We start from the raw sequence: 19268 nt of genomic DNA, 5'->3' as shown, positions 1-19268 counted from the left end.
CACATATATGAATCCCAACGAAGATTTTCTTCTTTTAAATGTATTTAGAATATAATACGGAGATGTACTTGCATAGCAAGTGACCTGATCTGAGATCGTGTGCTGGAACGAAAACAATTGCAGCATGGAAGGTGTTTATAAGCCATTTAAGAAACACACTAAATATAATATTTATAATAAAATATTAAATATTTTATTTATAGGAAAACTCACAACTCATTTTAAGACCCTTCCGCATTGGCCATTCATTACTTCTTTGTGAGATATAGGCGCAGGAGTGGCTGTGTGGTAAGTAGCTTGCTAACCAACTACATGGTTCTGGGTTCAGTCCCACCGCGTGGCACCTTGGGCAAGTGTCTTCTGCTATAGCCCCGGGCCGACTAATGCCTTGTGAGTGGATTTGGTAGACGGAAACTGAAAGAAGCCTGTCGTATATATGTATATATATATATATATGTGTGTATGTGTGTTTGTGTGTGTGTGTTTGTCCCCCTAGCATTGCTTGACAACCGATGCTGGTGTGTTTACGTCCCCGTCACTTAGCGGTTCGGCAAAAAGAGACCGATAGAATAAGTACTCGGCTTACAAAGAATAAGTCCTGGGGTCGATTTGCTTGACTAAAAGCGGTGCTCCAGCATAGCCGCAGTCAAATGACTGAAACAAGTAAAAGAGTAAAAGAGTAAAAGAGTATCCCAATACTTTTAAGTGGCTTAATTGTTGTTAATGTTAACCCATTCACAACAGAAAGTAATAATGCAATTATCTAGAAATGTTTATGTAGTGTAGAGACGATATCGTTAACTATTAAATATTATTTCATCGAGTTCGATTTTATTATGATCTGATGTTGAATTATTGATTGGGGAATCTATAAATTTTTTGCTTGTTCACAATTATTTCACATTATAATAGAATAAAAATGTAAGGGACATAACTGAGAAAATGTAAGGAAGATAACTCCTTCACTCTAAGAGAGACAACTCAATGTCAATTCTTCGATATTTAGGAAAAGAATTATTAGTATTTCTTAATTATTTAAGTTATATTATTAAATTTGTTTCGCTTAGGGGATTTTAATTTCCTACCCACTCTTGTTATTTTTACCAGCTGGAATATGAGATTAAATTGCGATTTGATATTTTATAAGCTCACGTCCTAGATCGGAAAAAAAAATTTACGCATTTTATCCTTATTTTATTTTCATGCTTATAAAGTATCAAACTTTATTTAATGTTTTTTAATTGAAAATCTTAACCATTTTACTTTATCATGTGCTGCTAATAACTTGCATTTAGATTCACTGATGACAACTCCATCGTCATCGTTTAACGTCTGTTTTCCATGCCGGTATGGGTTAGACGGTTTGACATGGAGCTGACCATACTCCAGTTGTCTGTTCACCACATCTCCATAGTTAGTGACAGTTAAGATATACGACAATTAGTACAACATGAACCACACACCAACCACTGATTTCTCACCTGGTTGTTTACTCACAAGTACACCACTGACTCAACCATCAACACTTCTGTATCATTATATAACAAGCGTTAATATTTATCCCCACATAAACGTGGATGTTCGGATCTTTTTGGTTTGAACGGCAGTTTTTTCTAGCGGTGTCATATGAAATTATCACCCATAATTATGACCCTAGTATCGATCTATTGCATTTCAATCTGTTTTAGGGTTAGGGTTAGGGTTAGGGGAAGGGTATCTTTTTTTTTTTCAGAAATGTAAATAAACCCAATCTGTTTCTTAAATGAGGGACATATTCATACGGCACAGAATGTTTTCACCTCAATGGACGCCATTGATTGGTTGAAATTGCAGAAATTGAAGAAAAAAAACAACAAATATCTTACAAACGTTAGAATTTTCTTAATAAAGCCAAAAGAAAAAGATGTTTTATAAACACATTCTACCAGTATACGAAGTTTAAAAGTGTTTAGTTACATGGAAATTATTTTTAAAAACTGCCGTTCAAACCGAAAAGATCCAGATGTTCTATTATAACAAACTATACAGTGTAGTTACCATAAAAGAAACTCTCATATTGTCCTGTGTTAGCTTGGCTAATATGAGAGTTTCTTTCATGGTAACCACCACAGTATAGTTTGTTCTAATAGAACATCTACGTTTAAGTGGGGGTAAATATTACCTTTGTGTATCGATGTTCTATACCTCCTCAACTCAACATTATGTTTACAAAATTAGAGATAATCTATACACAGTTCCCTTCCACTTCCAGGATTGTATGTGTGTTTGTGTGTGTGTGATCCTGGCAGTTTAAATTTTCAGAATCGTGTATACTGTCGGTTTGTTTGTGAGAGTAAGGCTTATAGTAGAGGATATAGTATTCAATTATCCAGCAAATAGTACATTATATTCTTTAAAGTTTGAAGTTTCTGTTCTCTTGGCAGCTATTATCTTCATGACCATTGTTTAGTATCCATGCTCCATGCTGGCCTGAATTGGACAGTTTGACAGGATCTGTTGGATCCAAGGATTGCATCGTGCTCCAATGTCCACTTCAACATGGTTTCTATGGATGGATGCCCTTTCTAATGCCAACCACATTACAGTGTGTACTGGTTGTTGTTTATTGTATTTTGTTTCATGCAACAAGCATTATTGAGGTCACCATGAAGCTTGCAGGACTATGAACCCCAGGGAAGGTGGGGTCAGCTTTATGCTAGGGGATGAGGGTAGGAAAAGGAGGGGGAGATGAGAGCATGTTGTAGAGGATCTGCATGGCCACTCACAGTTTGTCGGAGAGTGGAAGCAGAAAAGAGAAATGACCAGTACAAGCCAAAAATGAAAGATAGTGATAATGAATCCAGTGACAGAATTTGTTGAGGCAGGTTTCCTCCAGCTAGATGCCTTTTCCTGTTGCCAATCCTCTTCTGTTTCCAAGCAGGATAATATTTCCCCCATAGCCAGACATATTTCTCATGGAAGACTGGAAATGAACAACACTTAGAAGATGATGACATTTGTTTAGAACAATCATCGCAAAATGTCAAGACAGTGACACACACAGACAAATTCCTTTCGGTTTCTGACTACCAAATCTACCAACAAAGCTTTTGGTCAGCTTATGTCTACAGTAGTAGGTGCTTACCTAATGTGCCACATTGTGGGACAGAATCCTGGAACTATGTGGTTACCAATCTACCATACCTGCACCCAGTTAATTCTGTCTTTTGAAAACGATTGTGAGTGCAATACCCTAACCTCTAGGTGTGGCCTAGTGGTTAGGGTGTTGCACTGACAATCACTGGATGATAGGTTCAATTCCCAGACCAAAGAGCATGTTGTGTTCTTGAGCAAAACACTTCATTTCACATTTGCTCTATGCATGTGATAGTGGCAGAAATGCTTTGCAGTATATCTTCTAACTGTTCACATTCTGAGTTCGAATCCAACCTGCCTAGAGAAGGCAATAGGAAACCACTCCAGGATTTTCTGTCAAATGTAAAGCTTATTCATTTATATTCTACTCTTTTACTCTTTTACTTGTTTCAATCATTTGACTGTGGCCATGCTGGAGCACCGCCTTTAGTCGAGCAAATCGACCCAGGACTTATTCTTTGTAAGCCTAGTACTTATTGTATTGGTCTTTTTTGCCGAACCGCTAAGCTACGGGGACTTAAACACACCAGCATCGGTTGTCAAGCGATGTTGGGGGGGACAAACACAAACCCATAAACATACACACACACACACGCATATATATATATATACATATATACGACGGGCTTCTTTCAGTTTCCGTCTACCAAATCCACTCACAAGGCTTTGGTCGGCCCGAGGTCATAGTAGAAGACACTTGTCCAAGGTGCCACACAGTGGGACTGAACCCAGAACCATGTAGTTGGTAAGCAAGCTACTTACCACACAGCCACTCCTACACCTACTATTGTTTAGAAATTAATCATGCCTTATCTCATACCTTTAAATTTTTGATGATGTGGTTGTATATTTTTAGAATGACATTGTTAGGTAGGTATGAGAGGCCAGATATGGCTGGTTTGAACATAAAACAGGTAGAATATTTGGGCTGGATATGGCTAGTTTAAATGCTGAAGTGTTAATGTGGCAGAGGAGGGTTACAGAACCTGTCAGGCTGTATAGAAAGTGCTGGTAAAGGTTTATATGCGGCGAGCTGGCAGAAACGTTAGCACGTCGGGCGAAATGCTTAGCGGTATTTCGTCTGCATTACGTTGTGAGTTCAAATTCTGCCGAGGTCGACTTTGCCTTTCATCCTTTCGGGGTCGATAAATTAAGTACCAGTTACGCACTGGGGTCGATGTAATCGACTTAATACCTATGTCTGTCCTTGTTTGTCCCCTCTGTGTTTAGCCTCTTGTGGGTAATAAAGAAATAGGTAAAGGTCTACATGCAAGGACCTGCCCAAGAGCAGATCACCACCAGACTAGGCCAGATCCAAAATAATTAATGCTGTTGTTGTGTTTAATCAGGTGGTCCGAAAACCATACCAATTACTGGCTGCTGGAGGAATGGTTCCATTCGAGATTTCCTTAAGAATTACGAAGAGAAGAAGCAAGAAACAGGTAAATTCTTTTACTATTTTCTCCGTTCATAGATTCAGAATCTCAACTCTAAACTTATGAATGGTAAATTCGTTTTTGTATATTGTATATCCATTTTCAAAATAAAATCAACAGTATGGTGTGAAAATAGGGAAATAATTATCATCATCATCATCATCATCATCATCATCATCATCATCGTTTAATGGCCACTTTCCATGCTAGCATGGGTTGGACGATTTGACTGAGGACTGGCGAACCAGATGGCTGCGCTAGACTCCAGTCTGATCTGGCAGAGTTTCTACAGCTGGATGCCCTTCCTAACGCCAACCACTCCGAGAGTGTAGAGACTGTAGTGGGTGCTTTTAAAGTGCCACCGGCAGGAGGGCCAGTCAGGCGGTACTGGCAATGGCCACGCTCGAAAATGGTGTTTTTTACATGCCCCCTGCACAGGAGTCAGTCCAACAGCACTGGCAACGACCTCGCTCGAATGTTTTGTTCCCGTGCCACCGGCACAAGTGCCAGTGAGGCGACGCTGACAGTAATGGTTTTCAAATTTTTGGGGAGGAGATAAGTCAGTTACAGCAACACTAGTGCTCAGCTGGTACTTAGCGTATTGTTCCTGAAATGATGACTGGCAAAGTCAACCTTGGCAAAATTTGAATTCAGAGCGTGCAGATGGATGAAATGTCACTAAGCACTGTGCCTGGCATCCTAACAGCTCTGTCAACACACCACCTTAATAACAATAATAATAATAATAATAATAATGATAATAATAATAATAATGATAATCCTTTCAACTATAAGCACAAGGCCTGAAATTGTAGGGGAGGGGGTTAGTTGATTACATCGACCCCATTATGTAACTGGTACTTATTTCATTCACCCCCCCAAAAGGATGAAAAGCAAAGTCGACCGTAGCAGAAACAACTGTAAGCTAATGAAGTTCATTGGGTAACATTTGGTTTTTCCAGTGTCATCTCTTTGTTTTCTATTACTTATATAACATATACTTATATAACATATACTTATATAACATATATAAGTATCCCAACTTACTTATATAACATTGTGTTCTGGTTCATAGTTCTACATCTGGTTATTAGTCTCACTATGCCTAAGTGAATTATTAAAATACATAATAAATTATTTTGTTACAAACTGCAGATTGTTTATATTAATAAACAAATAAATTTGTCTTTATTTTTTTAACATAGTTGCACAAATGCAAATGAAATTATAAATAATACGGGGTAATAGTATGATGCAAAATACCCCTTTAAGATAGAACAAGAGAACAAAGTCACTCACAGGAACTTTTATTTGATTGTACCATCTCGTGATGTTACTCACCCATTGAAAATACACACACACACACACACACACAAGTTATATATATGCACTCTCACACACACACACACACAAGTTATATATATGCACTCTCACACACACACAAGTTATATATGCACTCACACACACACACACAAGTTATATATATGCACTCTCACACACACACACACAAGTTATATATGCACTCACACACACACACACAAGTTATATATATTCACTCTCACACACACACACACACAAGTTATATATATGCACTCTCACACACACACACACACAAGTTATATATATGCACTCTCACACACACAAGTTATATATATGCACTCTCACACACACACACACACAAGTTATATATATGCACTCTCACACACACACACACACACACAAGTTATATATATGCACTCTCACACACACAAGTTATATATATGCACTCTCACACACACACACACACAAGTTATATATATGCACTCTCACACACACACAAGTTTATATATTCACTCTCACACACACACACACAAGTTATATATATGCACTCTCACACACACACACACACACACAAGTTATATATATGCACTCTCACACACACAAGTTATATATATGCACTCTCACACACACACACAAGTTATATATATGCACTCTCACACACACACACACACAAGTTATATATGCACTCACAACACACACACACAAGTTATATATATGCACTCTCACACACACACACACACAAGTTATATATATGCACTCTCACACACACACACACACAAGTTATATATATGCACTCTCACACACACACACACACAAGTTATATATATGCACTCTCACACACACAAGTTATATATATGCACTCTCACACACACAAGTTATATATATGCACTCTCACACACACACACACAAGTTATATATATGCACTCACACACACACACACAAGTTATATATATGCACTCTCACACACACACACACACAAGTTATATATATGCACTCTCACACACACAAGTTATATATATGCACTCTCACACACACACACACACAAGTTATATATATGCACTCTCACACACACACACACAAGTTATATATGCACTCACACACACACACACACAAGTTATATATATGCACTCTCACACACACACACACACAAGTTATATATATGCACTCTCACACACACAAGTTATATATATTCACTCTCACACACACACACACACAAGTTATATATATGCACTCTCACACACACACACACACAAGTTATATATATGCACTCTCACACACACACACAATTTATATATGCACTCTCACACACACACACACACACAAGTTATATATATGCACTCTCACACACACACACACACAAGTTATATATATGCACTCTCACACACACACACACACAAGTTATATATATGCACTCTCACACACACAAGTTATATATATGCACTCTCACACACACACACACACAAGTTATATATATGCACTCTCACACACACAAGTTATATATATTCACTCTCACACACACACACACACACAAGTTATATATATGCACTCACACACACACAAGTTATATATATGCACTCTCACACACACACACACACAAGTTATATATATGCACTCTCACACACACAAGTTATATATATTCACTCTCACACACACACACACACAAGTTATATATATGCACTCTCACACACACACACACATATATGCACTCACACACACAGATATATATATGCGCACCCATTCACTCACACATACATATACATACACACACACACACACACTATACTATATTACGTGTATGTATGTATGTGTGTGTCAAATTTATCCATACACATATGCACATACACGCATGTACAGACATATATAGGTAAATGATGCTCTGCCTCCCTTCTCCCCACCCCACGCTTTGCTCTGTGGAATCATTAAGATTCTATTAACTTCCGTAAATGGTTTCTGTCCTTTTACAATGCCTCAGATGAAATGTCAGTGATGTTCGTTAAACTGATCTTATTCACAAATTACGTCTCTCGTTCTTTATTTTCTCCTCTGTCCTCACCCCCACCCCACCATCACCACTACCATCACTCTCTCTTCTTACTTCACCGATTTTAATCATTGGACTGCGACCATGCTGGGGTACTACCTTGAAAGGTTTAGTTAAACAAATTGTCTCCAGTACTTATTTTTTAAGTTTAGTATTTATTTTATTGGCCTTTTTTGCTGAACCGCTTAGTCATGGTGGATGTAAACAAACCATCAGCAATCGTCAAGTAATGGTGGGGACTACTCACACACATATACATCTATATGATAATCTGCTTGCATATATAATTGTGAAGGCGCATGGCTCAGTGGTTAGAGGTTGTGAGCTCGAATCCCGGACCGGGCTGCGTGTTGTGTTCTTGAGCAAGACACTTTATTTCACGTTGCTCCAGTTCACTCAGCTGTAGAAATGAGTTGTGATGTCACGGGTGCCAAGCTGTATCAGCCTTTGCTTTTACCTTGGATAACACTGGTGGCGTGGAGAGGGGAGGCCAGTATGCAAGGGCAACTGCTGGTCTTCCATAAACAACCTTGCCTGGACTTGTGTCTGGGAGGGTAACTTTCTAGGTGCAATCCCACGGTCAGTCATCACTGAAGGGGGTCTCTCTCTCAATATATAATTATATATGTATAGCTCATGTTTAAAAAGGTTAAACGAAAGCACTCACACTCTAGAAAAAAAACTTCTTCCCAAAAGGTTAGTAACATCCTCATAAAAGATTTCATAACATATTTTTTAAAAAATAATTCTTTTTAAAACAAATCACCTTTACTCTTCAAAAATTGTATTAAGTAATTCTCATAGACTTTCAAATATACAGAGAGCAAATGTTGACTGAGATACAGGGGTCCCGGACAGTCAGAATTGCACTTTTATTTATATATATATATATAGGCGTAGGAGTGGCTGTGTGGTTAGTAGCTTACTTACGAACCTCATAGTTCCGGGTTCAGTCCCACTGCGTGGCACCTTGGGCAAGTGTCTTCTACTATAGCTTCAGGCTGACCAAAGCCTTGTGAGTGGATTTGGTAGACAGAAACTGAAAGAAGCCTGTCGTATTTATGTGTATATATAAGTATGTGTGTGTTTGTGTTTGTCCCCCCAACATCACTTGACAACCGATGCTGGTGTGTTTACATCCCTGTAACTTAGCAGTTTGGCAAAAGAGACCGATAGAATAAGTACTAGGCTTACAAAGAATAAGTCCTGGGGTCGATTTGATCAACTAAAGGTGGTGCTCCAGCATGGCCACAGTTAAATGACTGAAACAAATAAAAGAGTAAAGAGTAATACATATATATAGTTCAAATTTACAAAAAAAAACAAAAGATGAGGACAAGTTTAGGAACAACAAGCAGGTGTATTAGTTTAATACTTAGGAAAAATGGAAAAGTCTTTTATGTTGAAAGGAATAAGAGGAAAAAATGGAGATAGAAAGAAAAAATGGTGAGAGAAAAACTGTGTAGAGTTAAGGGACCCAACATGGCAATATATATATATATACACACACACACACCAACACATTGTATAAAATGTATTTATATGTGTAGATGGATGTGTATGCATTGTGTGTGTCTGCAGAATACATTCCAGGGTTACCTTATTCAAAGAGCCATAGTAAAGGCACTTAGAACGTGTTCTCAGATGAAACAAAACATCTTTTTTTGGTCTCACCTTTTGTTGAACTCAGCTACATCTGTCTACTCATACACATGCACCTTATACATAAAGTGTATATGGATCTGTATGTGTGTATATGTATGCATATATACACACATGTGCATACACATACAGTATTGTTGCTGATGTTGTTTGTTCTTGTCCTTTTCTCCTGCTCTGTCTTTCATTCTTTCTTTCTTTCTTTCTTTCATTCTTTCACATCAGTCCAATGATTAGGTAAAGTTCTTGTACCAAACTAGCCAGTTATTAGATCTACATTGATTTCTGCATAGAGTATTGAACTACGTCTAATCAATAGATTATTGATTCCACTGTTTTGTTCAGAAAGAAAGAAGGAATAAATAAATAAATGAATAAATAAATTAATAAATAAATAAAAAAGCCATATATCTGGTCTATGTTGAAATGACTCATTCTGGTCATGACGAGAAAGGATTTACTAATCTCCTCTTGTATGAATGAATGAGTGTGTGTGTGTGTGTGTGTGTGTGTGTGTGCGTGTGTGTTTGGATGTATGTATACATTTAATATATATTTACACACACACATAAATGCACACACACACACACATATATAAATATATATATATATATATATATACGTACATATCCGCACACATCCATACATATATAGATACATACATAAATATATATGAAATTTGTATTATTGTAAGTGTATATATATGTAGGTGTTTGTATATATTATATATATGTATTGATACATATATTGCATTTATACATATGTGTGTGTGAGTTTATATATATATGTGTATGTATGCATAAATGAATTTATGTGTGTGCATCCGTGTGTGTACATGCATGTTTGTGTGCATGCATGTGTGTGTGCATGCATATGTGTGTGCATACATGTGTGTATGCATGTATACATGTGCATGCATGCATTCACACTCACCATCATCATTGTATATTCATTTTTATATATACAATCAACCACATGCACTCACACACACACACATACACCTTTTTATTTCTAATTAGAAAGAGATTTTTTTTTCTATTTTGTTTATATGTCAGGTGTGGGTAATGGAGGCAAATGGGAGTCAAATTCTAATTTCCTTACCAAATGCAAGAGAAATGGCATGGCCATTCGGGCACGTGCGATGTATGTGTATTCTTTAAGGGTGATGGTATTTCACATATATACACACATCATCATCGTCGTTTAACGTCCGTTCTCCATGCTAGCATGGGTTGGACGGTTCGACCGGGGTTCTGGGAAGCCAGAAGGCTGCACCAGGCTCCAGTCTAATTTGGCAATGTTTCTACAGCTGGATGCCCTTCCTAACGCCAACCACTCCGTGAGTGTAGTGGGTGCTTTTTACGTGCCACCTGCACACACATGTATGTATATATGTGAACATACTTATATCTTAGTATGCACATGTTCACACACACATGTATTATATATATATATATATATATATATTATATATATATATATATATGTATATATATATATGTATATATATAAATATAAATGAGTGTGAGTGAAAACACCTATGGATATGCATACATATATAGTTATATACCTATATTTATATCCACCTGACATAGCAAAATATAATAGAGAAAAAAAGACCTTTCTAATTAGCAATAAAAAGGTGTGTGTGTGTGTATGCATGATTGTATATTCAAAAATGAATGTAAAACAAGATGTGTGTGTTTCTGTGTGTGTGTATATATATATATATATATACACACACACACACACACACACCACAAACATACTTACACATACACTCACATACATATATAATTATTTGGACATTTTGATTTACACACATATATATATATACATATGAATTTTTATAAATATATATATATATATATATATATATATATATACATACAATATCTGATCAGTAAGTATCCGGACTGTTGCCATGGTAACGAAGCTAAAGCATGCAGAGTGAAACCACTTGGCACAGATTGACTCTTGAACTCTGCTGTGCATGCACACTAAGTTTTCTAGCTCATTTCTGTTTACAGCACTGCTTGGAAGGAACATGTGTAGCATGTGATCATCGCATTGACTATGACAGAGAAAGTTGAGTAGAGAATCTGCATCAAATTTTGCCAAAAGCTTGGCGATACCTGCTCAGAGACTTACGCAAAGTTTTCAAGAAGTTTTCACCGTTCTCAACACAATCAAGGAGATCTTGTGCAACTGAAACCCAGCTGAAAGCAGTTTTGGCACAAACTTGGCAGACACACATCTCATACCCAAATCTTCAGTGATAATGGACTGAACTGAACCATAACTAATCTGCACATCCTCTGATATCTCATGCATGGTGATTCGATGATTTCTCCTCACAGCTGCATGCTCATCTGCAATGTTTTTTTCTCAGTTCTGCTGGTTGCATGTCTCCCAGAACGTTCATCACTATCGACATTTTTTCAGCCATCTTGGAAATGTCTAAACCACCCGTACACTTGTGTGTAGCTCATACACTGCACACCATACACTTTCTGCAACTTTGCATCTGCCTCTGAGCAGGTATCAACCATGACAGTTTTGTCTGTCATGGTCAATGCGACAATTACATGCTACACACGTTCCTTCCAAGCACTGCTGTAAACAAGGGAAGTGAAGTAGAATGTTAAAACTTAGTGTGCATGCACAGCGGGGCCCAAGGTCAATCTGTACCAAGCTGCTTCATTTTGCATGTTTTAGCTTCATTACTATGGCAACAGTCTGATTATTTATTGATCAAACCTCATATATTTGGATTTTTACAATGGACCTGTTGTTGCTTTGAAATGCAGTGCCTTATTATAGCCATAGCCCACTGGCTGGAATCAGTGACCATTGTACTATATGTATTTCTTTACTACCCACAAGGGACCAAACACAGAGGGGACAAACAAGTACAGACAAACGGATTAAGTCGGGTGAAATGCGTAGCCGTATTTCGTCTGCCGTTACGTTCTGAGTTCAAATTCCGCCGAGGTCGACTTTGCCTTTCATCCTTTCAGGGTCGATAAATTAAGTACCAGTTACGCACTGGGGTCGATATAATCGACATAATCCGTTTGTCTGTCCTTGTTTGTCCCCTCTGTGTTTAGCCCCTTGTGGGTAGTAAAGAAATATATATCGACCCCAATGCGTAACTGGTACTTAATTTATCGACCCCGAAAGGATGAAAGGCAAAGTCGACCTGGACGGAATTTGAACTCAGAACTTAACGGCAGACGAAATACTGCTACGCATTTCGCCCGGTGTGCTAACGTCTCTGCCAGCTCACCGCTCATTGTACTATATGTACATTGTGCATGGTTAGACATAAGCAAGATTGTTTGGGTAAGAAGTTTGTTTCTCAACCTCATTGTCAGGTCCAATCTTACTATGTAGCTTTTTGGATAGGTGTCTTGGCCCTGGGCCAATCAAAATCTTCTGAGTGGCATTGATAGACAGAAACTGAATGAAGCCTATCATGTATTTAAATGTGAATGTGTGTTTGTATTACTTTATGTTGACATTGCATGAGAGTTGTAAATGAACATCACACAATCTGTCAATCATTTCCAATCTTCCATGAAAACATGTCTGGTCATGGGAAAATATTACCTTTCTTGGAAATAGGTGAGGATTGGCAACAGAATGGGCATTCATACATAGAAAATCTGCGTCAATGGATTCTATCTGACCCCTGTAAATAGATGTTAATATGTTGATGATATGATGATATATATATGTATATATAGTATGCTTGTTACTGGTGTGTGTAAAAACATACGTGTATACTTTTGAAAGTGCTTTATATTAAAATAATGATGTAAGATTTTGTCTCAAGGAAGATACTCCAAAGAGACTTTGTGTGTTAAAAACACTGTTCACTCAGAAAGACATCAGTAGACCATCAAACACTGGTGTTTTGGCTTAATTTTGCCTTCTTAGTGTGGATAGGGTATTTGGCTCATGATTGTAAAGGCCATGAGTTTGATTCCTGGCGGCATGTTGTTTCCTTCAGCAAGGCATTTTATTTCACTTTGTTCCAGTCCATTCAACTAGCAAAAATGAGTAGTGCCTGTATTTCAAAGGGCCAATCTTGTCACATTCTGTGTCATTTTGAATCTCCCTGAGAACTATGTTAAGGGTGGAGTTCTCAGTTTCTTCCATTGATCAGATCAGCTGGAACCCTCATCGTTGTAACCGACAGTCAGTGTTAGACACCTCCAGTCCTTCTCAGTCAGAATTTATCTCTTCATAGGAAATAGCAAACAAAAACATTTGCATATTTGGACAAAGGACAACAAGGTTTAAGTTATATTGATATATATATATATATCTTCCAAACAACACTAGGTTAAAATAACAATTTTTATATCACTCTCAGATGAAATCTTACAGCTAACACCATTTTATGTGTGAATATCCATTATAAATTATGTACATATGCATTAAGTCTGCTTTGACCAAAACTGGCCTTCTGGGACAACTGCTATTTATATTTCATAAAATATTGTATAACTATTATGCTGTCTTACCAACAACCAAATAGTTATCTCAAGGAGTATACAAACACTATTCTGTTCTGCTGGCCGCACACACTCCTGACTGCAAAGGTGATTTTAATTAACTGAAATTGTTTTGTTAATTACATAGTCAGTTAACACACACAACTACTAACATGCAGTAGTTGTCTATCAACTAATGACAGATAAATGAAAACCATACTGTTGTTGTAGTGTTAATAATTTTAAATTGGTTTCTGAAATTCTAAATCACTCATGTGGAAAATCCTCGCTTTGTTGTTTCTTCATTGCTGCGTGTATTGAATTATTGATCTCGGTTATATTCTATTGTGTCTGTATTAAAGCTATACATAGGCACAGGAGCGGCTGTGTGGTAAGTAGCTTGCTTACCAACCACATGGTTCCAGGTTCAGTCTCACTGCGTGGCACCTTGAGCAAGTGTCTTCTACTATAGCCTCGGGCCAACCAAAGCCTTTGTGAGTGGATTTGGTAGATGGAAACTGAAAGAAGCCCATCTTCTATATATATGTGTGTGTGTGTGTGTGTGCCTGTGTTTGTCCCCCCAACATTACTTGACAACCAATGCTGGTGTGTTTACGTCCTCATCACTTAGCTGTTTGGCAAGAGAGACCGATAGAATAAGTATTAGGCTTACAAAGAATAAGTCCTGGGGTTGATTTGCTCGACTAAAGGCGGTGCTCCAGCATGGCCGCAGTCAAATGACTGAAACAAATAAAAGAGTAAAGACAATGGTAACAATGGGCTCAGATACAGCTGAGTAGTGAAAAAGCTTGATTTGTAATCATGAGGTCTTGGGTTCAATACCATAAGAGCTATTTTACCATAGCCTCAGGTAAACCCAAGCTATTTGAATGAAATTAGATGGACAGAACCTTGTGCAATTCATCTTATTGAGCTTCTACCTAGATAATTAAAGGTCACTTTGTCACTCATTGTGTAACACTGATTATGGTTTAGGATTACATTATAAGTACATATGTCTGTGGAATACTCTGCTACTTGTACACTAACTAATACAATGAGTAGGTTGCTCAAACAAAAATGATAACGGTTTCAAAGTTTGGCACAAGGCCAGCAATTTCGAGGGAGGGGGCTAAGTCAATTGCATCGACCCCAGGACTTAACTGGTACTTAGTTTATCAAAAGAATGAAAGGCAAAGTTGATGTCGGCAGAACTTGAACTCAGAACATAGTGGCAAATGAATTACTGCTAAACGTTTTGCCCTGTGTGGTAACAAATCTGCCAGCTTTCTACCTAATTATCATAATAATAGTGATAGTAACTATTCCGTTAACTAACATATGGGGGCCAGTTATGGATTTTTAGACAACTAGTTATACACACACACATATATATCATCACACACGCACACACACACACACATATATCATCACACACACACACAGCCAGGTGTACCAACAGTATTGATGTGATGTCAGTTAAGTACAAAACTATTTCATGAGACCTGAAATTATAAGTCCTCGTTATCTTAATTAATACTAATAATTATTGATCATCATGAGAACAATATCGTAACAAGTCCCCAAATGAGGTATCATTGATCATCTGGCACCATATATAGGTTAGAATAAAATATTAAAAAATATTGATTCTAAACACATTTGATTGACCTGTAATGGGTGATCAGTTCTATTGACTTCAAGGAATGGGTTGTTTTTGTTGTTGTTGCTGTTGTTGTTGTTGTTGATCCTCAGGTTAGATTTTATCTAGACATATGATTAAAGGTATTTCAACATTGATCAACTCTTCATTATGCAATGTGTTTGAACTCAGGATTTGAGCTCAGAAGGAAAGTCGCTGTAACGAAATGTCACAAGACATTTTGGTAGCAATTCATCAATTTGATAGCAATTCAACCAGTAATACTAATTCTGCTAATGGATTAATCTTTTGGATTATATTTCCTTTGCACAATTTTGCATTAGCTTGCCATGAATCTATTCCTTTCTTAATTATCTCACCACTTTAAAGTCTATGGATACAGCCCTCTTCTCATTCAATCAAGGATTATTAGAAAGCCTGTTTAATTGCTTTATCTGTTTCTGTTAGGTCTATCCTGATGTCTACAACTCTTTCTTGCAATCAGACCTAGACACAATGCAGCAATGGATCACAGACTGGCAACTGAAACTGGCTGTGGACAAGTGTACCACCATGCATTTTGGGAGAAAAAACCCTGCATCCACATACTCCCTCCACAACACTGATATCAAGAAATCCTCTTGCGAGCGTGACCTAGGCATCACTGTCAGCAGTGATTTGCGTTGGACAAAGCATATCTCTAAAATTGTCAAGAAGGCCGAGGGTGTCTTGGCATCACTCAGCAAGACTTTCGTTAGCCGCTCTCCAGCCATCTATTTAAAACTGTATACAGCTATGGTATGACCACACTTGGAATTCGCATCATCAGTTTGGAACCCCTATCTTGCTCAGAACATTGACCTCCTGGAATCTGTCCAGAGACGTGCAACCAAACGCATACCCTCCATCAGACACCTACCATATTCTGAGCGCCTTGTTTCCCTGGGCATGGATTCCCTGAGGCTCCGGCGTCTGGCGACGGACTTGGTAAACACCCACAAGGTTATCAACCACCTCACCAACAACAACACTGAACACCTTTTTGATCTCCATGTGTCTAACACACGTGGACATGCCTACAAAGTCAGAAAACAGCACAGCTCCCATGACTTTCGAAAACATTTTTTCACGCTCAGGGTTGCTGAAGCGTGGAATAAACTGCCTGCATCAGTTGTTGACTGCCATGACACTGCATCCTTTAAGGCCCTCATGCTTCCCGAAATCCGTCGAAACTACACCTGATTATATATACACTTTAGATGAGTTGTAGTGCACCTGAGCACTGTACACAATTATTATTATTATTATTATTATTATTATTATTATTATTATTATTATTATTATTATTATATCTTTGGGTTGTTATGTTTGAGTTTCTCAGTCTCATGTTATCAAAATACTTCCCTGTTTTATCTGATCACATACATACCCAGTTCTCAATACCCTAAATATTTATCCAGTTTATCTAGCTGTATCATCTTAGATATAATACTTAACAACTTTCATTTTCCCCCTTCTCACAATTCAACTATTCTTTCTGTTTCCATGTGATAATCTAATGTTTTTATGCACACACACACACACACACACACACACGTGAATACTGACACTCTGATGGTTATAATGATGAGGGTTCCAGTTGATCCAATCAATGGAACAGCCTGCTCATGAAATTAACATGCAAGTACCTGAGTACTCCACAGACACATGTACCCTTAACATAGTTCTCAGGGAGATTCAGTGTGACACAGTGTGTGACAAAGCTGGCCCTTTTGAATTACAAGTACAATTAATTTTTGCCAGCTGAGTGGACTGGAGCAACATAAAATAAAGTGTCTTGCTCAAGGACACAATGCACTGCCAGAAATTGAACTCACAGTCTTACAATCATAAATTGAATACCCTAACCTATTTCTTTACTACCCACAAGGGGCTAAACACAGAGAGGACAAACAAGGACAGACAAACGGATTAAGTCGATTATATCGACCCCAGTGCGTAACTGGTACTTATTTAATCGACCCCAAAAGGATGAAAGGCAAAGTCGACCTCGGCGGAATTTGAACTCACAACGTAGCGGCAGACTAAATACCGCTAAGCATTTCGCCTGGCGTGCTAACGATTCTGCCAGTTTGTCGCCTTCAAAATTGAATACCCTAACCACTAAGCTACACACCTTAAATACACATATATGTATATATGTTCATACACACACATAGTGTGTGTGTGTGAGTGAAACTAGAATATTTCCAAGTATTCCCTCTACATAATGTGGTGGGTTTAATCATTCTTTTTATACACCAATGCTCCTAACAAAGCAGGGTGGTTTGCCACTCCCGAAACCAAAACAAAAGCATTAACACAAACACCAAATGGCCCCATTCTCATCGCTTCTGTACATATTGACTCTAAAGCCACTACGGTGGAAGCTGGCGATGCTGAGGGGCATCCCACGAGAGCTGGAATGCGGGAAGAACATGTCTGCATACGTGGACACCATCACCATAACAATGTCAAGCCACAGGCATATCGACCTGGTCGGCAAGACACTAAAAGAATACAAAGTGGTAATAGCAGCAAAAATTAACTGGGAAAAGTCAGTGGGCTTGCAACTCGATACCTGGAGGAGCAAGTCCATGCCGTCCAACAGCGTCTCTATCGTGGGATGCTGGACTAATGGACCAGTTAAATTGCTCAGAGTCTGGATCAGTCCAGACCTCCAAATGGAGAAAAACTGGGGTGAGATAATGAGTAGGTTGGCCACTCTCACCCAGCAATGGGCCGAGAGGAAGCTATCCCTAAACGGTCAGGTGGAGGTGGCAAACACGTACATCACATCCTTCATCGATTACCATCTGACTGTCGTGCCTTGTCCTGACCCTGCCATCACCAACCTGGAATGCATACTCTTCCACTTTTTGTGGAAGTGAAGTGTTCCAATGGTTAGGCAATCCATTTGCTGTCAACACCCGATAAATGGAGGGCTGGGCATGCTGCGGTTGCTGATGTGCAGACATGTGCTGAGACTGTGACATCTCCGGTGCTTCACAGACAATGGTGAACAGGCGTGGTCGCCGTTTGTGCGGCACACATACCCGCAGCTCATCTCTGGCCGAACTGCAGTCATGGATCAAACAGAGACCGAGGCTAGGCAAATGGCACTATGAGTGCCGCCTTACTCTCAAGCAACTCTGCCGTTTGGGACCAAACTTGTGTGACTTCAATTCCACAAAGGCGTTCTTTAGAGGATTAGTGGAGGGGAGGTGTGACGATGTTCTTGGGCAGAGTCTGGGCGTCAACGAGGAACACGTAACCCACCTGTTCAGGACAACTTTCAGGCCAGGACCTATGGACAATCACCAGAGATCCCTGGCATGGCAGTGCTATCAAGAAGCATTACCCGTTCGGGATAAGCTCTGCAGGTACAGTTCAAGACACACCGGATCGACTTGCCCAAGATGCGGTCAGAGCAATGAAACTGTTCTGCATGAACTCACGCAGTATCCAACCATTTTGGACCTGTAGGCTTATGC

At 38.6% G+C, this 19268-nt stretch overlaps 1 protein-coding gene across 3 annotated transcripts in view; it reads left to right on the top strand.

Annotated features, from left to right (window-relative positions):
* LOC115212045 (crystallin J1A) overlaps positions 1-19268 on the top strand; it is a 477233-nt gene that overhangs the window by 18480 nt on the left and 439485 nt on the right. For all 3 annotated transcript variants that reach the window (XR_004999218.1, XR_004999219.1, XM_036503101.1), the window contains exon 4: positions 4485-4577. Coding sequence is in view for 1 of the 3 variants with exons in the window: in XM_036503101.1 (XP_036358994.1) it covers positions 4485-4577 (93 nt within the window). In the remaining 2 variants the exon portion in view is untranslated. The remainder of the gene's footprint in view (positions 1-4484; positions 4578-19268) is intronic.

The sequence above is a fragment of the Octopus sinensis genome, linkage group LG5 (genome assembly GCF_006345805.1).
Source record: "Octopus sinensis linkage group LG5, ASM634580v1, whole genome shotgun sequence".
Lineage (NCBI taxonomy): Eukaryota > Metazoa > Mollusca > Cephalopoda > Octopoda > Octopodidae > Octopus > Octopus sinensis.
Note: the sequence above shows the minus strand (reverse complement) of the source record. Positions and strands in the feature narration are given on the sequence as shown.